General features: G+C 47.1%; 1 protein-coding gene across 1 annotated transcript in view; it reads right to left on the minus strand.

Annotated features, from left to right (window-relative positions):
* Slc39a11 (solute carrier family 39 member 11) overlaps positions 1 to 27,885 on the minus strand; it is a 407,103-nt gene that overhangs the window by 324,061 nt on the left and 55,157 nt on the right. Inside the window, exon 2 of the mRNA XM_051158984.1 lies at positions 41 to 159. Coding sequence (XP_051014941.1) covers positions 41 to 148 — 108 coding nt within the window. The 5' untranslated portion in view covers positions 149 to 159. The remainder of the gene's footprint in view (positions 1 to 40; positions 160 to 27,885) is intronic.

A 27,885-nucleotide genomic window follows, 5' to 3' on the forward strand; every position in this document is an offset into this window, starting at 1 on the left:
GGAAGAGTCCCTGTGAGCCTCCAGAAAAGAAGCAACTCACCTGCCCGCTGGAGAATACGAACACAAGAGCTGCTCCGGCCGCTGTCATCGCCCAGGTGAAGAAGGTCCCCAGCAAGGCCTGGAACACAGAGCTGTGGCCTTGGAGCATGCTGGATACAGCTGTGTACAGAAGATCAGGAGGGTCAGATGCTGAGGGGCCCTGAGAGTGACATAACACAGGCCCTAAACCCCTGAGGTGTTCCCCATCAGAGTAGGTGGTCTGCACCTTCCAGACACGCCAACGCAATGGTCCTCAACATCCCCGGTACCTGGACTAAGCCTTTCATCTGGGCTCCAGAGCTATTAGAAGCCACGTAACTTTGAAAGGTGACATGAGGACACCGGGAGAGAGAGGCCAGGAAGCCCTCCCAAGAGGCTTCCTGGGAAGATGCTCCGGAGAAAAGCGCAAAGAAGCTGAGCTGTGGCAACGCATCCGTCCCTGCCCACCACTCCTTCTCAGGCCCTGCCAAATACAGGCCACTAGTTCCAATTCTCTTCCAAAGTGCTGTAAATTCCACTACAGACCTTCTCTCTTCCATGGACTTTCCAAGCCAAGTCCATGGATGCCACACCCCCCATTCAACTCAGTTCCTTACAGCACCTATGACAAACCCAGACAGCTGTGCCTCCAGGATTCTGTTCCCATAAGGCCCTTCGGAAATGCCTTCCCTATATAGCTCCTGCCCTCGAAACCCAAGAGTCTCCTCTGAGGCCCACCTGATGCCAGATCTGCAACAAAATATTCCATGGCCCCACATCATGTCCAAACGTGGATCTTTGCTTTCTATAGGGGCCTGCCTCCTTCATCTTTATATCCTAAACTGGTTGAGAATGGGTAGGGGGGGCGGGGTGTGACACTTTCCCACAGCCTTATGAAAAGGGGGCATGGGCTCTGGCTGCAAAGTACTTGCCAATGAGCAGGAGCCAGCTTACCCAGAGAGGAGAGCCAGAGAGCACAAGGAAAGCAAATCATGCACGGTGCTCGCCCTGAAGCTCAGCACACAGCTGCTGCCGGTGCAGTGGCAGCATGGTGGCACCAAGAAAGAAAAGGGCGCCTCTCTTGTGTGGGAGCAGAGAACCTCCTCAGAATTAACCACGCTCAACACTGAGACTATACCCTCCCTGTCCATCGTGTCCAAGACCTGAAGTGACAGTCGGGCTTCTCCTGTGGAAAGTTACAAAGCGGAAAAGTCCACTTGTGAAGCAGCCGTTGTGTCCTGGCACACGCATGCGCATCCACACTAAGTGTGGGGCCTTGACTCAAAGGCCTCATTCAGCTCCCCTTTGGCTCTCCGGCACCCACGGGACTGGACCTGACCCTCCACCTGGCTTAATGCCCTCAGACCTGAGCATCCAGGACTTATGTGCCTGCATAGCAAAGGCTGATGATGTTCTCTCTGCTGGCCTTAGAGAAAAATCATGGCACAGGGCCCTGTGCTCAGTCCGCACTCAGAAAGGCTGTGGGCTCAGATGAACCCAACTGGGCCCCTGTGCTGGGTCTAAGGTAAAACTATCTATGGGTTCAGGTTCTAAGCAAATGCAACCTTTTAGCATTCCAACATGACACTGTTAACACTTGGGAACCCCACAATCAAGTAAAGAAAAAAACAACAACAAACTCCACCCACTCCAGGCACACCCATGAGGGAAAGAACCAACAAGGTATCCTCTGACCTCCATTTGCCCTCTGACCTCCATTTGCCCTCTGACCTCTACATTTGCCCTCTGACCTCTACATTTGCACCATGGAATGCACAAGCCCCACACACAAACATACTCAACGAATAAACTAAAAGGTGATTTTTAAAGGCACCTTTTCCCAACTCTCACAAAGTTTAAGTTGAGTTTACTACTTTGCATTAGTTAGGCAGTACTCATCTCTCTACTGGGGTGCAGGTTGGACATACCTGATATAGGCAGTCAAGACGCTGACTGTACAAATTAATGATTAACAAAAAATAATTTCTAGCATACAAATAGCCTTTAAACCATCCCCCAGTCAAGTCGCCCTTGAGAGATTGGTGTGTGCTGGGCATGGCGGCACACACCTTTTAGTCCCAAGACTTCAAGAGGCAAATGCAAGCAGATCTCTGCAAGATAGAGGTTAGCCTGGTCTACTTAGCGAGTAGCCAGCCAGGGCTACATCGTGAGATCCTCTGTCCAAGAAAACAAAAAAGAGCAACGAGCTTTGTTCCATGTAACTGAGACTCTGGACCATTAATATGCTGACCAGCTGATCACTGCCAGCTGCTTATGAGTACATTGTTAAACTCTGACAAAGATAAACATTGAGCTAGCATCCTCTCATTCTCGCTACCCAAGACAGATCACAGCGTAAAACACTCCCCCCCCCCCCTCCGCCGAGACCCTCACTGTGTCTTTTGACAGCTACTGATAAAAAGAAACAATCCTCATTTGCCAGCTAACAAAATCAAACAGAAGGGAATTGTGGGTATCCATGGCGGCTAGTGGGGTAGGAAAATACTCTTTTAGGCCAGTATATAACTGAGCACATGAGATGAAGAGGAATGCAGAAAAAAAAGACTGAGACCATATCCTGTCCACCCACCAGCAATAGCATTTAGTACCATGCAAGCCCAGCACCCCTTGGAGAACTTCCATTCACTGTTTGAAACCTGGATACTCAAAGGATAGCGGAGGGCCAGTAGTTCTGGTTTCCCTTGGGAGCTACTTAGACTTTTTTTTTTTTTTTTGGATAGCCAAGAACTTACTGTGTAGCAGAGGATAACTTTGAACTCCTGATCCTCCTGCCTTCCACTTCCCGAATACTGGGATTAAGAAGTGTGCTACCACGCCTGGTTTGCATGGTCCTGAGGATTAAACTCAGAGCTCTGTGCACGGTAAGCAAGCACTCCAAGTGAGTTCTATCTCCAGCGTTTGGGACGACTTAAAAGCACAGAGTCACAGGGGACACCACACACGTGCTGGATCCCAAAGCTGCAGCTTATTTAACTCCATAAGGGGAATTCTTACACACAGCTAAGTATATAAAGGCAGTCTAACTTCTACACAGACAGTGGTTTAGTGAGCACATCTCTATAGGAGACTGGCATCTGTCGTTCCAAGTACCAAACAGACCGATAAGCTTGTAGGAACAGACCATGCCAGCCACAGAACCTCCAAATTATGCCAGGCAGTCTGCTTCAGACTCCCTCAAGAGCTGGATATTAACATTCATGAACTGGACCACTGACCAGGAGAGGGGGGACCGCTCTCTGTCCACCCTAACGTCAAAGAAACTATCCCTGAGCTGCGCTGTGTGCATTTCACTCCAGCAGCACAAGGCCACCAGCTCCTATAAAGCCAGTAAATTTCCTTCTCCCCTGTCCTGTCTGCGCACCTCCCCCCCCCCCCCCCCCCCTTTTAAATGTGTTGCCTCAGCACTTCAAGATACTGACTTAGTTAAAGCCTGGGCTTAAGTGAACTGGCACAGAAAGCACAGGCCAGACTCTACCAGAGAAGCCCACGGGACGGGTTCAAGATCAGAGCTTGCCAGTATGATTGTGGAAAAAGCTCTCCAGCAGGCATCAGGTCTCCTGCCGGCTCTCTGGCTAACCCAAACCTGCCACAGGTGGGAGTGGGAGGAGCCTGTGAACTGCTGCCAGTGGCTCCCAGCTCCTACACACCACCACCACGAAACAATGAATGAAAAGGCCCTTGGCTGTGCACTCCGGGGTCGCAGATCACTGCCTCCAGCTCACCCACGGGTAGAGCAGAGCTCCCACCCCACTCCCGCCCGAACACCCTCCCTCCCCTGCCACCTGTCAAGCCCCCTGCTGCTCCTCCAGGACCTGCCCTCCCTAGGGCACTCCTTTGCAAGCTCCAGGCCGCTGCACACTCTTGTGACTGCCTGAGTCTCCAGGGCTGAAGGAGAGAAAAGGCGACTCACTAGGGTGCCCTCTCCAGCCCCCTTTCCACTTCCATCAGCCCCCGTCCTGAGGTCACTCGCTTGCCCGGCTCCACTCCTGCACTCACTTCCTGCTTCGCTCCAGCACACGTGGCCCACTACCACCAGGCCCCGCCCCCTCCGCAACTAGCGAATCCTGCCTGGAGAAAAAAGTCTCTGGTTCACAGCCTTCCCTGGGCACAGGAACAGGTGCGGGCGGGCAAGAGCAGCGCCCCAAGGCCAGGGGCAGCGCACAACGCCTGCACATGGCCCCTGGAAGCCCACAGGAGGATACAGATACCCAAAGAAAGGGCACGTTGAACCAGTTCTGACGTACTTAACGTTGTCTACATCTTCTGTCATAAATCCTAAGTCCTAACTGATGAGCTACTGAACCAATGTGATGGAATGTTAGGTGATGTCTGAAGGGCAACATTCTGAAGGTCAGCTACTTTATCAAGGTCAATGGCTTCCATTAGAAGAATGCCCAACAGGGGCTCAGCACTCTACTTGAGCCTGCAATCTTTCACTTTGAACTAGGGGTTGTCAGTGGTGAGGCCAGTATTCTAAGAAGCATTGCCCCAGGTCAAGGACTTTGCACTCCAGGGCTTCTGTGAAAATGCCATGACTATATTTAACTGCCACAAAAAATGGAGGCCGGATTCCTGGTTCAATTTGAAATTCGGGTAAACGACAAATAATTCCTTAGTATAGATATGTATGTCTTGTGCAGCGTAAGGGGCATACGTATGCTAACGTCATGACGGTTTTGTCAAATGTGACTTTAAATGAGTGGTCTGTATTATATTTGGCAGCCCAAGCAAAAAGTAATCAGGACAGGAAAACAGCCTGCAGTTGGAGTGGCCACAGATCGAAGAGTACAGTAAGGGTACTGTTTATAGAAATAACAAGCCTTCCTAGTGAAAATCATCTCACACACTTAGAGATGAAGGAAGAACTCTTCATGGCAGTGGTCCAGCTCTCAGACAATGCCCAATCAGCTCCCAGCAGATCTCCTTAGCTTAGCTACACCTTAGGCTTATGCATTTTACATACAGTGTCATCCTTAAATCTCTTTTTCGGGTCCTGGACCCAGGTAACCCTTTCGAATAATTTAAAGAGATAGGCCACCTGCCAGTCTGGCCACCTAGGCAGCTAGGAGATTTATACAGCAAAGATACTATATATTGCCAGAACTGTTTTAAGTATAACAGTTTTGTTCTTTTTAGAATAGTTGTTACCAGGATCATCTTGTCCACCTGGCAGGTTTTCCAGATAAGAGCACAGCATGGATTTAATGATGGTTGTGACCCTACACTGTATCCATCCCCTCCCCCAGCTGCCTGTTAGAGATATATCTTTGATATGGGGGGAGGGGAGCTAATGGCAGGTTGTAAGTCAGAGCTGTCTTCTTCGTCAAGGGAACAAACATCTATACCCTAGCATCCTAAGTCCCCCTTTTCTCTAACAGGCCTGTGCACACACTACTCATCTTTGGGTTATTTTGGAGGCTGTGCTCCTTGGTGAAATGCCTCCTAAGCTAATCTAGGAGTAGGTTCTTTCTTTATAATGCCAGCTCTGTCCCTTCGAGTCCCATACGTCAGTCCTGCAAGAGTCAGCTACACATGCCAGTGACCACCCCCATGGGGTCTGTGCTGTGTCAGGAGGAGGTGACCTGACGGGTGGCCTTATGCCCTCAAGAGACCCACTACCTCCCAGGCTAGCGACAGTCAGCCAGGCAAGGTGCCACAAGCCTGTGATCCAGTACCTGGGAAACTGGAAAGGAGCGGAATCCTTAAAAGCCAAGCTGAGCTATACAACAAGAGCCTGTCATCCAGCAACAACCTGTTATATGAGCAGCGCGCAGCAAGGCCCAGGGGGCAGGGCCATCAGTTCCACCCAAAAAGGGTCACAGCACTTCCCCCACTGAGCTAGCCACTGAATAGCACAATGCCTTGGATTGGCCACAGATTTCTATGGAAAGCTGACATGAACGGAGCTGAGAGTAAACAAAACTGAGCACAGTGGTGGGTTCATCCCTGCTGAACCTGGAGAACAGCCACACAGAGGTTTGCTACATTTCCCTATTTTTATATGCATTTAAAATTTTCAGAATGGAAAATTAACTGAGTTTTTTGTTTGTTTGTTTGTTTGTTTGGTTGGTTGGTTGGTTGGTTGGGTTGTAATTTTATTTTTGCTTTCAAATCAATCTGCAAAGTGTCTCTCTTACCTGGTCCCTTCTTGCTGCTGCTTTTAGCACACAGCCTCCTGACCTTCTTCTGGGGTCACAGACATACCTCTTAGGGCCCAAGTCACTGCTAAAGACAGATCCGTTGAGCCAATCACGTGTATGAATGAAGAGAGAGGGAAGGAAGGGTGGACAATAGCCCTTACAGAAATTAGCCAGACTAACCAAAACCTCTGACTCATTGGACCTTTCTCCTGCTTCACAGCCTTTGGACCCCTTACTGCCTCTGCCTCGAAGCACCTAGCTCCCAGCTTCCACCTAGCTGGACCCTCTTGTCATTTGGATCTCACCTCAAATGTTACCCTTCAAAGGGGTATCCCTTGAACACACACCCTGACACAGACCTTTCTCATCTTCCTTGTTCTCCCTAAATGCAAGCTCATGGAAGAAGAAGCATGCCTGCCTTTTGCACCTCTGTTTCTCCAGGACTTAATGCCGAGCAGATGGGCCCTATTTACTGAATGAGTAAGTCAAACAGGGCCAAGAGCTTTATCTCTTAGCTACCCTTTATATAGACTTTCTTAAGAGTTATCAGAAAAATAATGTGTACGTCCTAGATCAAATTGCTCCAGAAATACTATTGCACCTGCCATAGTGCCACACAGACGCTCTCAGCCAAGAATAATGTTGCACTTACTGGCTTGCATGCAGATCGTGATTAGCTAACTGTCTCACACTGCCCAGGACCACCTGCCTAGGGAATGGTGCTGCCCATAGTGGGCTGAGCCCTCCTCCTTTAAGACAATTCCCTCCCAGACATAGCCATGAACTGATCTGATTTAAGCAACTCCTCCACCAAGGTTTCTTCTCTTAGATGGCTCTTGGCTACGTCAAGATGACAGTTAAGATAACCAGGGCACAGTGGCTCCTCCACAGTTGGGACAGACTCTGCTTAGTCCCCTTCAGGTTAGATCCTTGATGTAAACAGGTAAACCATGAAGAGAACATTCTAGCTAGCCTCTAATCTATGAAGAGAAGGCCACGGGAACTGGGCTCCGCTTCTCTGAGCCTGCTGCACACAAGAGCCGTTTCTCCGAGGCTCAAGGAAGAAACTGAGTCAGCAATCTGGCCCCTCCTCGCCTTCGTCTAACATTCGGTTCTCAGCCTATAATACAAATGCTCTAGAGAGCCTTAAGCATGCAGTCCTGCTGACATATGGAAATCCACTGCAGAGATAGAAGTTTCTAGGCCCGAACAAGGTGCTTAAAATTCATACTGGCTTGCTCAACTGCCGGCTTAATGAGATACCAATTACTAAGCAAAAACCGCCACCAATTGAATATGGTATCAACCCTCAGGTGATATAATCTGAGACAATAATTAGCAGAAATCAATTTCCCCATTCTCTACCGTTGTTGTTTTAAGTAGCTCCTCTGAACCAGGCGCGGTGTGTTCCCAGGCACGCCAGAACCAAAGCAGGAACACCGTGAGTTTCAGGCCAGCCTGAGCCGCAGAACAAGACCCTGTGTCAACACTCGAAAGCAAACCTGCCTCCCCTGGCATCTCCCCATTAGTAAACCCACGGAGGCCACGTTAACAAGCTTACGGACATAACTTAAGTTCAGTGTCTGGCCCATCCCATTGCCACTCACTTGAATGACCTGCTTTTCCAATCACTCAGCAAATGTTCACCACATGCCTGTGATGTCATAGGATATGTGTGTGTAAAAGGGGAGTGGGGTGCTGAGTGTACACCCACATGTGACATCAGTTCAAACCATGGCTTTACAATGCTGCTCATATGCCTCGCCGCATTGGCTGTACCATATAAACCAAGGCTTATTATTGAAGACTTGTATTATTCAAGAATGGCTTTCCTCAGTCCTCAGAAGGCATCCATGCCTTCCCCTGATGGGGGCCGTGGATGTCCCCAGCATGACAAACCAGCAAAACATGCTCTCCTTCCAAAGGGTAAGAAAGCAATGGACCATGCAATCCACACTCAGGGCCATGGTAGCAACAGTCTATGAGGCAGCATACCCATGTAGGCAATGCTAAAAACCTGACCAGAGAGCCCTCAGAATCAAAGGTCTGGAAATGTGTGGTCTCTTTATATTCTGAAATAGTATTTATTTTTGTGCCAAAATTTCTACTTTTTTTTTTTTTCCTGTTGTTTTGTTTTAAAACAGGAACACTCTGTGTATCCCAGGCAGCCTTTGAATTCCCTGATCCTCCTGCCTCTGCCTCCTACATACAGAGATTCCTGGACTATGCAGCCATACCTGGTCTGGTTTGTTTTATTCAGGAAAGACCCTCAGAATTACAGGAGCCCCAGAAGCCACAAAGCCTGAATACGCCAAAAATCCAGCAGCTTCCCCTGGCAGGCAGCCACATACCTACAGCGCAGAGATCTCTACCAGTCCCCTAATCCAGGAACTGTTTAACCATGTCACCTGATCAGCTGCTCTTCTCACCGTGGTGACAAAATATCTGATCAAAGCAGTGTCAGGAAGAAAGGGCTTATTCTGGCTCACAGTTCAAGGCTATGGAAAGACATGACAAGTAGGAACTGGAGGCAGCTGGTTTCACTGCATCTACAACCAGGAAGTGGGTGGGGGAAAGAGGGAGAGAGAGAGAGAGAGAGAGAGAGAGAGAGAGAGAGAGAGAGAGAGAGAGAGAGAGCTGTTCAGCTCACTTCCTTTTATTCAGTCCAGGACCCCAGCTCATGGACAGGCACTGCCTATAACTAAGATGGGTCTCCCCTCTTTCTGGAAACACCCTCACAGGTATATTCATTCTGAGATGTGTTCACACGATGAATCTAAATCCTAGACAGACTGGAATCAGAATGACCTATTACATCACCCTTACATGGTGAAAGGATCTTGGCTGCTGTGGTTAGGTGAAAGGTCTCAAGATGAAGAAATGATCCTGGATCACATGGTAGGTCTATGACATTCCAATGGCACAGACGAGGATAAAGAGGGGGTCCCATGGGGGTGAGAATAAAGACAGATGTCACCCTGGAGATCAGAGAAACGCAGACAGAAGCCAAGGTCAGTGGGCAAGCACCTGAAGCTGGAAAAGACCAGGAGCCAGGCCTCCTTGGAGCATCCAGAAGGAATGTAGCTTTTCACATTACCTTGACTTCAGGACTTGAGATTCCTAGGACTGCAAGCTAATCACAGTGCTGGGCTTCAAACCCAGGGCCTCGCAAATGCTAAGCAAGACTGCTGAGTCACAACCAAAGCCCAAAGCCGCCAGGTTTTAGCCTGTTACAACAGCAAGGAGCTCATACACCTCCAATGGCGCAGTGAACCACCAAGATCCTCACTGGATCTCTTCCACCATCATTCCCAAGAAGAATTAAGGACATACAGCACTCTGTGGGGCCTGGTGGAAGGTGAAAATGGGAAGCTCCTTGTTTAAAATATAGGGTGAAGAGGCTGGCACAGTGCCATGTGTCTTTTATCCCAGAACTTTAGAGACAGAGGCAGCCTGATCTCTGTGAGTTCAAGGCCAGCCTGGTCTACATAGGGAGTTCCAGGCAAACTGGGGATTCATGGTGAGACACTGTTAAAAAAAAAAAAAAAAAAAGAGGGAGGAGAGGACAGGAGCATCCTGGGAGGCCCACAGGCCAGTGGCCCTGGCATGTTGCAGCAGCCATAAAATCCTGAATCAGACAAAGCAGAGGGTAAGGACAACAGTGCAGGTTACCTCTGACTCCCACGTACAGACAGACAGACAGACAGACACAGACAGAACAGTATGCAGGCTCCATTGTCGTGTCAGCATTGCTTACAAAGACCAAGGTCAAAGATAAGATGAGTAAGGACTTCAAGGCCATGAAAACTGAATCTGAAGGCGAGCTTCCATTTTGAATGACTGCACAAGCTACACACCTGTGGGGCAGGTGCTGTTCCTGAGGCTGGTGTACCAGGATCAAGGTGAAAGAGGCCAGAGAACAAAGGAGAGGGAGGATTCGGTCAGATTGTCCCGAGACGATTTAGAACCAGAAGGCTCTAGAACAGTGGTTCTCAACCTTCCTAATGCTATGACCTCTTAACACCACTCCTCGTGTTGTGCTGAGGCCTGCCCCCAACTGCCATAAAATTATTTCATTGCTACTTCATAACTGTAATTTTGCTACTGCTATGAGTTGTATATGTAAATATTTTTGGAGATAGAGTTTTGCCGATGCTGTCGTGCCCCGCAGGTTGAAAATCACTGCTCCACAGAAGGAAAGTCTTGTGAGACCTCCAGCTGGTCAGCCCAGGTAGGAAAGCAGAAGATAGCCCCAGGGATCTCAGGGTAGAGTCTGAACACTTTAGGCTGACGCCTTGGGCTAGGCTATTAGAAGGAGAACATGCGCAATTCAGAGTGGGATTTAAAAGATGCGAGAAAAAAATTAGAGGAATCTCAGAAATCAGAAATGAGTGGTCTAGAAGCTGGGGCCTCCAAGCACCATGGGGGTCTATGGAATGGTTAAGAATTGGGAAAAAATAGATATATTGACTCAAAAAGAAAAACATACCTCAAGAGACCTAAATTAATGAATGTTTAGCTAAATGCCCATTAACTCTTCTTAATTACTGACTTTAGTATTCATAAAAATTTAATCTCATTCAAAAATTAATCTGAGGATTGACTTTTCTCCCTCCCAGAGAACTCTTAAGTATGCACAACCCAAGCCAAGAAATCACAGCCAATCATAAATTAAACAAAGCCTAAAGCTAAGCGGGTCCAAAGCAAAGTTATAAAAAGATGTCTTTCTGATGGGGGTTGAAGGGTGAGGGTAGAATTACTTTATTTGGAATGTAGGAGCATTTTAATATGTTTGGGACACAAAAAAAATTTTTATCTTGAAAAAACAGATATTCAGGGGTCTATAGAGACGCTAAAAGGCCTCTGGGATGAAGGTCAGAGTTAGGATTTCAAGATTCTATTCTTCCAACAAAACACATCCCGTGCAGTTTAGCTGATGCCAGAGAGAGGCTGGGCATTGCCTTCCTAGGAGAAGGGTGGGTCCCTGCTGTCACCATAACTCCAGAGCATGTGACCAGTAAACCAAGACCTGCAAAAAGATGCAAGATTCTGGTGTTAGGGAGAAAGAGCGTGGGAATGGAGCACTGAGTACATACATGGCGAGGAGAAATGTGAGACAATTATTGCTTTCCTGTTACTGTGAAAGGGTACAGTCAGCCATGGTGAGGATTTCCTGTTACTGTGAAAGGGTACAGTCAGCCATGGTGAGGAAGTCAGGATGGTAGGCACGTGAGGCAAACCATCTGCATAGACAAGAGAGAGATAAATGCCACTCTCTCCTTTTTTATACAGTCCAGGATCCTAGCCCAGGGAATGGTGCTGCCCACCGTGGGTGGGTCTTCCCTCCTCAATTACCCTAAGCCACATGGCCAGAGACTAGTCTCCAAGGTGATTGTAGATCTCAAGTTGACAGTGGAGATTAGCCATTGCAAAGCCAGTCCCTCACCTGTGCACAGTCAGGAGGGGGGGGGGGCAGCCCAAACGAGTCCACAGCCCATGGCACTGTAGGGGGAAAAGAAGGTCAGGGCTGGTCATATATGGGCTCTGGATGAGGTCAGCTGAGATCTTGCAGATAGATTGAATAGTAAATGGTCTCTGGACACCCCAAAAGATGCTTCACACCCCAACCCCGGGAGCCTGTAACTTAATCTAATTTAAACCAGGGCCTCTGCAGATGTCCTTAAATAAAACCTAAGGGTGAGAGGATTCCTCAAGATGGCGCCGACCATTAAGCCATGTACCTGATCTACCCCAAGGAGACCAGAGACATAAGTGGAGCAACAGATTGCTGGACTTTGAGAATTGTAGGTGAGTGGGGCCCCAAAGGCCGCAGACCAAACAGGGGGCCTACCCCCCTGGGACAACCAACATCCCGGAGGTGCTAAACGCACTCCCCAAACTCTGGAATGGAATACACATGCAAACTGCAGCTGGTATATAAAGCACAGACTTCGCTGTTTGGGGAGGGGATTTTCCAGAGTCCCCAGCCAGAGGAGTCTCAGTGAAGAGGGTGAATCTGCCCTAGGATACCTCCTTCCACACCACCCCAAACTGCAGAGGTTATCCGCCTAGGCCGAGTGGAAACAAGGCGGCGGGACCCAGCAGAGACAGCTAAAGTGGGACTGCAGCTCGTTGGCCATCCGGGGCCAAACCTAACACCAATCACAGCTAACTGAGCCTGCAAACAGTGGCAGTGAGAAATCAGCTTGAACTGCTTCCACAGATCCATCGGAAGACGTGGGTCTTGCCTAGAGCTATAGCTGAACTTATTAGCACTGCGGGTAGACCTGGTTCCGCGGGCTCCAGCTCTGCAACCCTATTGTTCCTACCCAGCCGCAAGGCACTGGTCCTACGCTCCCCGCTCCCCGCTCCCTGCTCCCCAAATGAGAGAGCCCAGCTAGAGATCCTGGCCCGAGCAGGGCAGGCACTCTCATATTAACGGGAGACAAGACGTCGATGGGCCGTGTTTGCAGTGTCTAATTGCAGTCCTAGACTGTGAAGGGACCAGCATAGCCTGGCGGGAAGATCTGGTCCCGCTGGCGGCCGCCCAGCCGTAAGGCCCTGGCCCTGCGCTCCCTGCTCCCAGAACGAGAGAGCCCAGCTGGAGATCCTGGCCCGAGCAAGGCAGGCACTCTCACTTTATCGGGAGGCAAAAAGAGAGTCTTGCTTGCAGTGCCTAATTGCTGACCAAGAGCTACCTTGGTCCCTCCAGGCATATAGTACTGGGTGAGGTTGGGCACTGCTACAGGATATAGAGGCAGAGCTAAAAGACAGCTACAACCCCAGAAGATCTGATCTACCTGGGGTCTTGACTACAAAGCCACAGGAAGAACAGGCAGCTGGGATCAACCTACTCAGCCAGAACGTTTGTCTGCAGACCTTATTCTAGGTCCCAAGACTGCTGATCTGAATTACAGCAGTTAAGTCCAAACAGATATCTACTTTGGCTGGCTCAGCCTGGAGCCCAGGGGGCAGAGGAAAATCACCAGGAGTGAAACCGGATCACCTACCTGTTCCACAAAAATACACCCTGATCCCCACAGGCAAGAGCACCTGACCTATATTCAGTCATCAATTAACCACTCTCAACCAGCAAAGGTCACTACAAAATACCTTCCACCATCAGAGCCATCAAAATGACAAGAAGACAGCGAAAGAATGCTATCAAAAACCAAAACAGTTTGACATCTCTGGATCCCAACATTCCCAATGAAAACAACCTAGAGAACCTAACAGCAATGGATAGGCAAGAAAATGACCTTAAGTCCTTAGTAAATAAGATGATAATGGAAGAAACAAATAAAATCTGTAAACAAATGCAGGAGGAGGCAAACAAGAGGGCTGAAGAGTTAAAAGAGTCATATAAAGAGGCACTTGAAGAATTTCAGAAAAATATAAATAACCAGATGACGGAAATCATTAAAACAGTCCAAGACATGAAGATAAAAATGGAAGCTATGATGCAGGAACACACAGAAGAAAAACGTGATCAAGAGTCTGCAAAGAAAAAAGCAAGCATCTCAGAGGTGGCCTTATCTAACAGATTGCAAGAAATGGAAGAACGAATATCGGGACTTGAAGATACAATTGCAGAACTGGAAACAACCATTCAGGGAAATGCTAAATCTGAAAAGTTCCTAACACAGAGCATTCAACAATTAAAAGACCACATGAAAAGATGAAACTTGAGAATAATAGGGATACAGGAGAGAGTGGACAGCCGACTCCACAGCCTAGAATACATCTTTAATAAAATAATGGAGGAAATTTTTCCCAATTTGAAGAAAGAGATGCATATGAGCATACAAGAGGCCTACAGAACACCAAATAGAATAGACCCGAAAAGAAAATCTTCCCGCCGCATAATAACAACATAAAATATACAGAACAAGGAAAAAATATTGAAAGCGGCAAAAGAAAAAGGCCGAGTAACATATGAAGGCAAACCTATCAGAATTACTCCTGACTTCTCAGCAGAGACCATGAAAGCCAGAAGGACCTGAACAGAGGTGCTGCAAACCCTAAGAGAACACAGATACCAGGCAAGACTACTATATCCAGCAAAATTATCAATAACCATTGACGGAGAAGACAAGTTATTTCATGACAAAAAACAAATTCAAACAGTACCTAGCCACTAATCCGGCTTTACAGAAGTTACTAGAAGGAAAACTCCACGCCAACTGGTCAAACTGCAACCATAACTACATAGAAAATAGGTAACTATACCATTGCAAAATCACAACCTCACAAAATCTTGACTGTTACAAATACCAAAAATGAAGGGACTTACCAATCACTGGTCATTAATATCTCTCAACGTCAATGGTCTCAATTCTCCAATAAAAAGACACAGACTAACGGAGTGGATGCATAAACATGACCCAACATTCTTCTGCATTCAAGAAACACACCTCAATTGCCTCAGAGTAAAAGGTTGGGGAAAAATATTCCAAGCAAATGGTCACAAGAAACAAGCTGGGGTAGTCATTCTAATATCTAATAAAATAGACTTTCAACCAAAATTAATCAAAAGAGATGAGGATGACACTTCGTACTCGTCAAAGGTAAAGTCAACCAAGAAGACATCACGATTTTGAACATATATGCTCCGAATACAAGGGCTCCCACATTTGTAAAAGACCTATTAACAAAGCTTGCCCCACTCATCGATACCCACACATTAATAGTGGGAGATTTCAACACCCCACTTTCACTCAAGGATAGGTCTTTGATTCAAAAACTAAGCCGGGAAATAACCTCATTAACCAATGTCATGAAGCAAATGGATCTAACAGACATCTACAGAACTTTCCACCCAAACGCTAAGGAGTATACCTTTTTCTCAGCACCCCATGGAACATTCTCTAAAATTGATCACATAGTTGGTCATGAAGCAAACCTCAACAGATACAAGAAGATTGAAATAATACCTTGTATCTTATCAGATCACCATGGTCTAAGGCTGGACTTCAACAGCAACAGAAATAACAAAAAGCATTCTAACACGTGGAAACTAAACAACTTTCTACTTAATGACACATGGGTCACGGAAGAAATAAAGGAAGAAATAAAAGACTTCCTGAAATTCAATGAAAATGATGGAACAACATACCCAAATTTGTGGGACACATTGAAAGCAGTGCGTGGAGGAAAATTCATAGCACTAAGCGCCTTCAAAAAGAAAAAGGAGCCATCCCACATAAACAACCTAACAACACACAACACAGCTGGAAGCTCTAGAAAAAAAAGAAGCAGAAACACCCAAGAGGAGTAGACACCTAGAAATAATCAAACTCAGGGCTGAAATCAATAAATTAGAAACAAAGAGAACAATCCAAAGAATCAACAAAACCAAGAGCTGGTTCTTTGAGAAAATTAACAAGATAGACAAACCGTTAGCCAATCTAACTAAAAGACAGAGAAACCCTATCCAAATTAACAAAATCAGAAATGAAAAGGGAGACATAACAACAGACACCGAAGAAATACAAAGAATCGTAAGAACCTACTTTAAAGTCATTTATGCCAAAAAATTCGAAAATTCAAGGGAAATGGACAAATTTCTCGACCAATTCCATTTGCCGAAATTGAACCAAGACCAGATAAACAAATTAAATAGCCCTATTTCGCCTATAGAAATAGAAGCAACCACTGATAGTCTCTCAACCAAAAAAAGCCCAGGGCCAGATGGTTTCAGTGTAGAATTCTACCAGACCTTCAAAGAGGAGCTAATACCGATACTATTCAAGCTATTCCGAAAGATAGAAATGGACGGAATATTACCAAATTCCTTCTATGAGGCCACAGTCACATTGATACCTAAACCTCACAAAGATTCAACAAAAAAAAGAATTTCAGACCAATTTCTCTTATGAACATTGATGCAAAAATACTCAACAAAATTCTTGCAAAGCGAATACAACAGCATATCAAAGACATCATTCACCATGACCAGGTAGGCTTCATTCCAGGCATGCAGGGATGGTTTAACATACAGAAATCCATCAATGTAATCCACCATATAAACAAACTGAAAGAGAAAAACCACATGATCATCTCTTTAGATGCAGAAAAAGCATTTGACAAAATCCAACACCCATTTATGTTCAAAGTTCTGGAGAGATCGGGAATACAAGGCACTTATCTAAACATAATAAAGGCTATATACAGCAAACCAACAGCCAACATTAAATTAAATGGAGAGATACTCAAGGAAATTCCTCTAAAATCGGGAACCAGACAAGGCTGCCCTCTGTCCCCATATCTCTTCAATATAGTTCTTGAAGTTCTAGCCAGAGCAATAAGACAGCAAAAGGAGATCAAGGGGATCCAAGTGGGAAAGGAAGAAGTCAAATTATCCTTATTTGCAGATGATGTGATAGTGTATATAAGTGACCCAAAAAATTCCACCAGAGAACTCCTACAGCTGATAAACACCTTCAGCAAATTGGCAAGATACAAAATAAACTCAAAAAAGTCAGTAGCTTTCCTGTATACAAATGACAAACAGGCAGAGGAAGAAATTAGGAAAACTACTCCCTTCACGATAGCCACAAACAATATAAAATATCTAGGAGTAACTCTAACCAAGCAAGTGAAGGACTTATTCGAAAAAAACTTCAAACCTCTGAATAAAGAGATTGAAGATGACATGAGAAGATGGAGGGATTTACCTTGTTCATGGATTGGGAGAATCAACATAGTAAAAATGGCCATCCTACCAAAAGCAATTTACAGATTCAACGCAATTCCTATCAAAATACCTACAAAATATTTTGAAGATATTAAAAGATCAATTCTCAAATTCATATGGAGAAATAAAAAACCCAGAATAGCAAAAACAATCCTATACAACAAAAGATCCTCCGGAGGAATCTCCATACCTGATCTCAAGCTGTACTACAGAGCAACAGTAATCAAAACAGCATGGTACTGGCAAAGCAATAGACTGGTGGATCAATGGAATCGAATTGAAGACCCAGAGATGAATCCACACACATTTGCTCACTTGATTTTTGACAAAGAAGCCAAATCTATTCAATGGAAAAAGGATAGCATCTTCAACAAATGGTGCTGGTCTAACTGGATGTCTACATGTAGAAAAATGCAATTAGACCCTTATTTGTCACCATGCACAAAACTCAAGTCCAAGTGGATTAAAGACCTCAACTTAAAACCAGAGACATTAATTCAGTTAGAGGAAAAAGTGGGGAAGAGCCTGGGACACATAGGCACAGGGAACAACTTCCTGAACAGTACACCAACAGCCCAGGCCTTAATGTCAACAATTAATAAATGGGACCTGATGAGCCTGAGAAGCTTCTGTAAGGCAGGAGACACTGTCAAGAGAACAAAGCGACAGCCTACAGAATGGGAAAAGATCTTCACCAACCCTTCATCTGACAAAGGTTTAATATCCAAAATATATAAAGAACTCAAGAAATTAAACACCACAAAACCAAACAACCCAATTGCGAAATGGGGCTTAGAACTTAACAGAGAATTCTCAACAGAGGAATATCAAATGGCCGAGAAACACTTAAAGAAATGCTCGTCCTCGTTAGTCATCAGAGAAATGCAAATCAAAATGACACTGAGATTCCATCTTACACCCATCAGAATGGCTAAGATCAAAAACTCAAATGACACCACATGTTGGCGAGGATGTGGAGAGAGAGGAACAATCCTTCATTGCTGGTGGGAATGCAAACTAGTACAACCACTTTGGAAAGCTATCTGGCGCTTTCTCAGAAAAATGGGAATAGGGCTTCCTCAAGACCCAGCTATCCCACTCCTTGGAATATACCCAGAAAATGCCCTACCACACAACAGGGACATATGCTCAGCCATGTTCATAGCTGCTTTATACATAATAGCCAGAACATGGAAACTGCCTAAGTGCCCCTCAGTAGAAGAATGGACTAAGAAACTGTGGCATATTTACACGATGGAATACTACTCAGCTATTAAAAACGAGGAATTCCCGAAATTTGTGGACAAATGGATTGATCTAGAAATTATCATAATGAGTGAGTTCACCCAAAAGCAAAAAGAGACAAACGGTATATACTCACTTATAGCAAAACACTAGTCCAAGGGATACGTACCATGAAAATCTTTACTTACCAAGAAAGTGGGTCAGAGGAGAGGACATCCGATTGAGACTTTAGGCAAGAGTAGCATGGAAGAAAGGGGAAATAGTAGGACCCACAGGGTCCTGGGAACCTACAAGAAGAACTTTATGACAGGCAGATCTGGATCCTGGGGTCCTCCTCAAACTAAGGCATCAGCCAAGGAGAATATAGGCAGTAAGCTTCGAACCCCTACCAAGACCTAGCCGACGAACAGGATATTCTCCACCGTTGAGTGGAGAGTGAGATCTGACTCTCACACAAACTCTGGTGCCCCTTTTCTGACCACGTCCCCTGGATGGGGAGGCCTGGTGGCACTCAGAGGAAGGATAGCAAGTTACCAAGAAGAGACTTGATATTCTAAGAGCATATATAGGGGGAGGAGGTCTCCCTCAGTCACAGACATAGGGGAGGGGAGAAGGAGAGAAATGGGAAGGAGGGAAGAATGGGAGGAAACAGAGGAAGGGCTAACAATCGAGATGTAATATGAATAAATTAATAAAATTATAAAAAAAAAAACCTAAGGGTGAGATCATCCAGATTAACCAAGAGGCCCTTAACCCAGTGACACATGACAAAAGGAGGAGCTCTGGTGGCTCAACACAACACACATGTTAGCATGAGCTACATGACACTGCAGGCGGAGCAACGAGGAGGCTGTGGGACGGAAGAGGAGAGAGCGCACACTCGCTCCCACTGCCACAGGCCCCAGGGCCTCCTGCCACCGCCAGGCCAGCCTCCATAACTGAGTGAGTTCTTATACTCCCTACCTGCTCTACAGACAGATGCTGGTGAGGCACTGGCTCTAAGCCTCCACCCCTGCACAGGCCCCATTCCTCTGAACATCTCAGACTCCCTCCATGCTGCCAGATAACTGGAGGTCAAGGCAAGGTATCTACACCGAGGACTCCTTTTCTCCTCCCTCAACCCAGAACATTAAAATACTCGGGCTTTGGATTCGAACCCTGCTGCCCGGGCTCACCCACGGGTCGGGCTTTAGAAGGTGCATCCTGATGCGGCTGGGGCTGAGACTGAGAGGGCTTGGCTGAGTTCTTCCAGAACCTTCCATTCACACGCCCTCTTTACCAAAAGTATACTTTGTGCTCATTTTAATAATCACCTCTATAACCAACAACCACAAAATGGTTTGAAAAGGTCTGGCGTGATGGCTCAGCAGATAAGAGCACTGGCTGCTCTTGCAAAGGTCAAAGGCCAGTTCCCAGCACTAAGTATGGTGGCTCACCACTCAACATCTGTAAGTCCAGTTGCAGGGGATCCAATTCCCTCTGATGGGCTCCAAGGGGACCAGGCATTGTGAGGAGCACATACATAAACGTAGACAAAACATGCAAACACATAAAATAAAAATAAATCTCATTTAAAGATTGGTTTGAAACAGATTTGTCAAGCAAAAGACGCTAGTTAAGAATTTATTATTTCTCCTCTATTTTTTCATGCATCAAAAGCACACAGATGCCACAACCCATCAGCACTTGGGATCAATGTGACCAACGGGGCTAGCAAACTGAAGGTCGGCTGCGCGAGCCCAGAGTGAGGAAATTGGATTTTAATTTGCCTCTGCCTTGCTCGGCTTTTGGAAATATTAATAATTGATAAACACGACACGGGGCAGTTCTTTCAAGCTCAGACACCGCAGGTTGGAATCACTGCTGCCGGGCACAAGCACTAAGTGAAACCCACAGGCATTGGTTTGAGAAACAAGTAGAGCGACCACAGAAACACATCACTCCAAATAGTTAAGCAGTCAAGTAGCTCCCAACCCCGGGCCAGCTCTCCTAACATGTCTACCAATTAGCTTGCTCGGCCCTGAAGGGGATTACAGTGAGTGCGCATCTTTTCTCCCTGGCAAGCAGGGGAGGCATTTAATGAGCATTTGTCACGTAAATGAAAAGTGATTCGCCTGCTTAAGACAATTAATTGTTACAATGCACACTGCCCGGCCAGACTTCTGGTGCCCATCTCACAACTACTTCTCAGTCAGGAATTAATCGAAGAAGTGAGTGTGGCTGCTGCTCCAGGAGGCTGGTGGGACTTGAGGTGACTAGGCTGGCAGGGGACATGGAGGCGCTCACCCTGAAATGCCTCCCTGCGCCTCCAAGTCCTAACCATCCCTCTTCTTTTGCTGTGCATCTCCCCCATGGAGCCCTTGTCAGCCAAGCTGTGGTTACCGCTCTCCCTGGAACCCGTCGTGCCCAATGAGGGCCAAACATCCTTGGGCGGAGGTCATTATGGGCTGTGGGCAGTGAGGCAGGACCCTCAGAAGACGTGAAGAATCAGAATAGGCAGAGAGATAGAAGGGATCCTTACTCTTTCCTACCCTGCGCTATTTCGGGGCTGGCGGTGCTAGGGATGTAACTTGGGGCTTTGTGCATGCTGGGAAATGTTCTACTGTTGTTCTTGGTGGCTCATATCCCCAGCTCTAGGCCAGCCTAGACTCAAGGGTCAGAGTCATGCCTGGACACTCAACCTATGAAGTTCACACAGTCACCACAGAGGAGGATCCATCAAAGATGCACAATGTGGAGCCGGGCGTGGTGGCGCACGCCTTTAATCCCAGCACTCAAGAGGCAGAGGCAGGCGGGTTGCTGTGAGTTCGAGGCCAGGCTGGTCTACAAAGCGAGTCCAGGACAGCCAAGGCTACACAGAGAAACCCTATCTTGGAAAAAAAAAAAAAAAGATGCACAATGTTAGGCTTCTGCGTGGAGGACCCTGGGCCCAAACTTCAGCCAGCTCCCCAGGACATCCTAGTCACAGGTGATGGGTGCAGAGCCACTACATGCAGTTTGTCCCTTGCCCTACCTAAGGCTCCACGCCTGCATTATTTCCAAATTCAGTACAGAGTGGATGGCAGCATTTTGTATACCATTAGGACGTCGCTCTGTAAGAGGCTGCAGCAGACACCAACCAAATCCTCAGTCCCTTTTCTTGTCTCCCGGGTTTCAAAAAAGGGTGGGGCAACCTGGAACAGCTGGACCTTAGAGGCTCCTTTGTTTGGCTACAGTTTCCCAAGCACAGCACAGAGGAACCACCCATGCCAGATCATTCTTGAGAGAGAGAGAGAGAGAGAGAGAGAGAGAGAGAGAGAGAGAGAGAGAGAGAGAGAGAGAGAGAGAGGGGCCAGGGCACAAAAGCCTACTTAGAATACACCCAGATACGACAACCAAGGAAGTCTCCTAGGGGACCAGCGAGTGCCCTGTTAAGAACCACTGACCTACACAAAGGAAAGATATCCTTACAGGAATGAGTGTGATCCTCCTGCCAGCTAAAAACTTCACTCAAGTCTTGAAAAGGAGGCCAGGTTGAACCCTGCAGGCTCCCGGAGAGACTCAGCTGGGTGACCACGAGCTATCCCATGTCTAAGAGGAAGCCTTCTGTCTGTGACACTAATGAAGACAAGCAGCCCTCCAGCTGCTGGGCGCTCATGCCATCTGCCCCTCCACCCACAGCCGCTCCTTTTTATTTAACCCACAGAAGGCAATAAAGGCCCTTTGCCTTTTATTCCTATGCCATTCTGAGTCATATCTAATGGCATTGTTAAAAAGGGGGGTGGGGGGTGGGGCCAGGATCGTTTGTTAGGATAGCCACCGTAATCCATCTGCACACTCGTCAGCCATCAAACAGAAGGCGTGAAGCCATCCCAGGCGGGGGCACTTGCTGCTCTGCCTCCACTGCAGGGGAGTGCTGATGACTGTGTGCTGTGATTTATGTGCTGCATAATACTTGGGGACTGCCAGAAGCCTCCCATATCTGCCCTCAGGCTCTCCTGGGCCTTACCCACCCTTACTGCATGGAAGGAAGGCAAACATACATACATATATATGTGTGTGTGTGTGTGTGTGTGTGTGTGTGTGTGTGTGTGTGTGTGTATTTTTTTTTTTTTTTTTGCCAATTATAAGATGTGCTCTTGACCTCCTCCCATCATAGCTTAGCATCTTAAGAAGCTGGAATCGGGGACTGGTAGCATGCTTGCCCAGCATCACTAGACCCTAGGTTTCATTGTCACCTGTAACCCCAGCCTTCTGCAGGAAGGAATTTAAAGTTGTCCTTAGATTCAGAGTAAGTTCGAGCCCAGCCTGGAATACATGAGACCTCGTCTCAAAAACACAAACAAACAAACCCCACAAACAAACCAGCAAAAAGCCTGTGCACACCACAGCACATGTCAGAGGACAACACAGTGGATTGCTCTACTTCCATGACATGAATCCTAGGAATCAAAGTCAGGTTGACAGGCTTGGCAGCAAGCTGCTTTACCCACCAAGCTGTTGCACCACCCCACTCAGGCATTTTCTTTTCGATAGGGTTCCAATGTACCAGTGTGCCCCGGGCTGGTTTCAAACTCTCGTCATGGCCCCAAGTGGCCTAGAACAACGTGATCCTCCTGCCTCAGTTTCCAGGTACACACCACCAAGCCTGAATTAGCATCAGTCTGAATTAGCATCAGTCTGCATTAGCATCAACAGGGCCCAAGAAAAATAGCATGCACAAAGAAAAATAAAAAACGACCTTGAGTTCAAATGATTTGAAAAATAAAGGGAAAATATCATATTCAAATCACAAAGGATATGTCAAGAAATAACTTTTCTTCCAACTTATTCCATTATTTTTCTATGTATGTGAAGATCGTACATATGTACAGACATGTATATGTATACATATGATTTCCTTTATGGATTTGTATAACATATGACCAAACTAAGCCTAGAAAAGTTTCCACTTTTCTTCTGGGTTCTGTGTGTACATTGTGTGCACAGTGTGTGTGTGTGTGTGTGTGTGTGTGTGTGTGTGTGTGTGTGTGTGCACAGTATGTGCGCACGCATGCATATGTTCAGGCCAGGCCAACACCATGTGTCTCCTTCTATCCTTCTCAGCCTTGTGTTTGAGGCAGGGTCTCTCACTGGACCTGAAGCTCACCGATTTGGCATGGCTGGCTAGCTACTGAGTCCCGAGGATGCTCTTGTCCCCTTGGATGACAGGCACACGCCATGAGACTTGGCTCTTTTACCTGGATTCTGAGGGCTAGAGCTCCGTCCTCATTCCCACAGGATGAACAGTTTTCAGACAAAGCCATCTCTGCGTCCCGAAAAGAGTGTTTTTTTTTTAAAGAGTTCTTTTAATTGATATAAGCTAGCTTTTTGAAGCATAAATGGGTATTATAGTTTGGGACAGCTTTTCTTCTTTCTTGGAAGGTCACAAAATAATAGTCCTGACTCGGGTTGGCAGGGCCTTAGGCTCAGATGTGAAATTAGGCACTCTGACTCTGCCAAGTCTAGCCTAGATATCTGGTGTGTTACAGTAGGGCCTTTTCTTCAGTAACCAGCCCACAGCCAGTCACCAGCTTCTCAGCCCAGATTCGCCCTTTCTCAACCTTGTTTTCCTCCACTGGGCCCTTCCTGTGTCCGCATTAGGAAACACAGCCCAGTCCTCTCAACATCATGTAGTCTTCTCCCCAACTCTCTCTAACTCATCTGTGCCCCACCCCAGTTACAGCATGCCTAAAACAAAGGACATGGCTGGCTGAGTGAGACATCCAGGGATGATGCTCCCTTCCTGCCATGAACACAGTCAAAGCATCGGTGATGGACTAGGAATACAAAGAAAACTCTCTGTGGTACCCAGAAAGGCTGCCCTCCCCACCCACCCACCCCCAGTGATGCTAAGCAGGCATCAGGCCATCTACCTTTAAACCAAATTGCTGTGCATTTGAGTTTGACACATCTTCCTGAGAAGCTTACAAAATGCCTCTACACTCTCGCTGGCACAGATGACACTCATGGATGTCTCATAAGCACTGATGGGGATGTTTCCACAGCATCCTTCCCTAAAAGGGCAAGCTCAGTCATAAGGATGAACACACTTCATTTTAACAAACACTGCAATCCATACTCCTGAAAGTCATCTCCACATTTCACTACTATTATTGATAAATGGGAATTCTTCATTTTTCTTACAGTTAGTCATGGATCCTCATTAATGTCCTAATTTTAGGTGCCAAGCTATCAGCTCCACCCTCTGAAAAGCAGATGGTTGAATATGTGAACCCAGTATCTGGCAGGCAGGGCCCCAGCCTGCTTCTACTTCATTACCTATGAAAAAGGCACACTTTGAGCTGGGAGAGGTAGTACACATCTTTAATCTCAGCACGCGGGAGGCAAAGGCAGGCAGATAGATCTCTGAGTTCAAGGCCAGCCTGGTCTACAGAGTGAGTTCCAGGACAGCCAGGGCTATATAGAGAAACCCTGTATTGAAAAACAAAAAAACAAAAATAAACAAACAAATCAAACCACAGTGCATAGAGCTAAAGTAGTGTAGGAATGCTGCACACCCCACTCTGGAGCTCAGCTGGCCTCTAGAATGTTGCTTCTTCCTCCTCTCTCTCTCTCTCTCTCTCTCTCTCTCTCTCTCTCTCTCTCTCTCTCTCCTATCCCCCCCCCAATGAAGCTCCCATCTGGCTCCTCCACAATTCTTTGCCTTCCCCTCTGATTGCTAAAGCCTTTTGTCACCCTCCTCAATCCTCCTGACCACAAACCTTCCTCCTTAGCTCCCGACAGAGACCCTTCCTTGGGCCCACATCGGACTGGCTTATTCTGTACCTGGTTCTTGAGCCCACCTGCCTTGCCCAGGCATGATGAGAAATGCCTTGTTGACAGTCAGTGGGCCCACAGTAGCAGCATTCACGACTTCCCACCATGACAGTCAGCACAGAAAGTCTTACTGTACAATCCCTTTGAGGAGCGCACACTCAGACTGGTGGCTCGCCAGCAAGCCTTGGGGCGGGGGAGGGTGCTCCTTTTTTTATTCTTTGGGAAATGTGAAGGCACACTCCCCTGGTCTTCTGTTGTAATTTCCCTGCCCTAAGTTTGTCCAGAATCTGCTCACCAAACCCTCCATCTCTCATAGACTTGACTGAGGGTCGCTTGGTTCATTGTGGGCAGGATCAGGAGTGCCTGCAATCCCGGGCTGGCAAGGCAGAGACGGAGGACCCTGGAGCTTGCAGCTGGTTAACCTGTCTAGACAAATCTGCCAGCTCCAGGCCACTAAGAGACCTCTGCCTCAAAAACCAGAGTAGGGCTGGCAAGATGGCTCAGCAATTAGAGACAGTTGCCACCATGCCTAAAGACACAGATTCAATCTCAGGGTCCCATACAGTGAGACTTATACAAGCTGACATCTGACCGCCACACATGTACTGTGCCATGCCTGTAAACACACATATACACACACAGCTAGGTGTGGTGGTGCACACCTTTAATCCTAGCACTTGCCGGGGGAGGGGGGAGGCAACAATCTATGAGTGTGAGGCCAGCCTGGTCTACATAGCAAGTTCCAGGCCAACCAGGGCTTCTTAGTGAGACCCTGTCTCAAAAAGCCATAAATACGTAATTTTTTAAAAACCAGATTAGATGACTCCTTGGGTCATCTAGAAACACCTTGGTGCCTAGAAACACCACTTATGAAAGTCAAGAGACAAAAGCAACCCAAAATTGACCTCTTGCTCACACACACACACACACACACACACACACACACACACAATTAGGTTTCCAATGCCAGTTCTACCCATTATCCTGCCCTCTGAGCCCCACGCCCCATTGCCCAATTCCAGTGCCCAAAGCAAAAGGCAACACGATTAGCCACACGCCACCAGCATAAGGGGCAGGGAAGGTCAGAGGGGGTCGGAGTTGGTGCTGCACAGGATCAAAGCTGCTTTCAGATGATCCGGCAGCCGGGTACAGTGACCTTTCCGTCCCTGCTTATTTGGAAATGACCTTTAAAGCAGCGATCAGCAAGAATGAAATGCTTCAAAGGAATAAATTAGATAATGCAGATGTCCCCCAGTGGTAAGTTACACCCAAGGCATCCAGCTGACAATGAAAGTGGCCCTGCCCTGGGAAGCCAAGGGCTAGGCCACCCATTAGACTAACAAGCGAACACGGGGTCCTCACAGCCTCCATCTAACAGACAATGGAGAATCTGAAGGCAGGGTGACCTGGGCAAGAAACATGATTAGTTCCAGAATTAAACCTCAAAGATGAGCCGATGTTTCATTTTGATTCTGTCGGAGTGAAGGAGGCCCACTTATGCTTTTCCACCCCACGATGGGGAATCCCCAAGGTCTGGGGCACAGCTGAGGCAGGGGAAACTGTGCAGGCTTTGTCCTGTCTCACTCCCACGAAGGGAACTGACGCATCATCGCACAGTATCTTCCTCGCGCTGGGCTCTCTTCCCTGTTGAGTGCGGGGAGGCCGGCAGCGGCATGTTAGAGAAATTAAGCCTTCAAAGACAGGGAAAACTGAGTGACGTCTTCACACAGTTTTGTCAATCTCCGTCTTCTACTCTGTGTGTTATATCCCACCCCCCACCCACCCACCCACCCCCCCATTCTCCCATTTCTCTCTTTCTCGCCTACATCGCATTGCGTTCCACTCACAACAGAACTCCAAGGCAGAATCAAGGGGAGATGCTTGGCCTTTTATAAACCCCTGGAGCTGAAGTAGAAATAGAACAATGTCCCAAAAGAGAAGTCAGAGGCAGGAAGATCAAAAACACAAGGTCATCCTTGGCTATACATCGAGTCCAAGAGCCAGCCTGGGCTACATGAGATGAAGGGAAACTGCTCAGAAACAAGGCTGGTCAGTGAACCCTGAAATCTCATGGACCCCAGGCTGGGGCGAGCACCTCGTCCCTGTCCACTGGAGAATAGGGTGGACGGCATGGAAGGAAATGCACCAAGGAGGGTATGTGCTCTCCTCCCAGTCACCTCAGCCCTGATCCAACTCCCCCAAGGCAGAACCTTGAACCATGCCATCAGGAGATGGTGAGGAGTGCCTGGCTGGGGAGACGTCAAGCCCTAAGGTGGCAGTCCTGGGACTGACGTGGTAACCTTCTTTTGGAACAAGGAGTCCAGAGACTTTTAAAGATCCCAGGCCCGAGACGTTGAGCTCTGTGCTCAGTAAGGAGATGAAAGAGAATTACGTCACCCTCTGCTTCTTACTTGCTTACAATGGCTTAGAAACTGAGCGACATCTAAACCAAGCTGTGATCCCATAGTCCCCTCCCCCACCAAGAAAACTGAATAGAAACAAACAATCCTTGTCCAGAAATGTGCCTAGCAACACCACTTATGGCAGTCAAGAGACAAAAGCGACCCAATGTCCAAAGGTTGGTGGATGGATCAATATATGGGGCAGATCTATACGATGGAATATTATGTACCCATGAAAATGAAGTACTGAGACACATCACAGAAAAAGAAGCCAGACACAAAGGACCGTGTCATGTATGATTTTACAGACAAAAAAAAAAAAAAAAACCCCACCAGAGTAGGTAACTCCATAGAAGGAGAAAGAGATGTGGTTGCCAGGGGCTACAGGAAGAGAGATGGACAGAAATTGCTTAATGGATATTGGCTTTTATTTTACAGTGAGGAAAGGGTTTTTGGATGTACATGGAGGTAGTGCATGTGAATCCTGTAAGTGGCACTTAGTCATTTATTGAAAATTTAGGCTGTAGAGAGGGCTCAGTCATTAAGAGCTGCAGCTGCTCCTGCA

This window comes from Acomys russatus, chromosome 16, assembly GCF_903995435.1.
Source record: "Acomys russatus chromosome 16, mAcoRus1.1, whole genome shotgun sequence".
NCBI classification, from domain to species: Eukaryota; Metazoa; Chordata; class Mammalia; order Rodentia; family Muridae; genus Acomys; species Acomys russatus.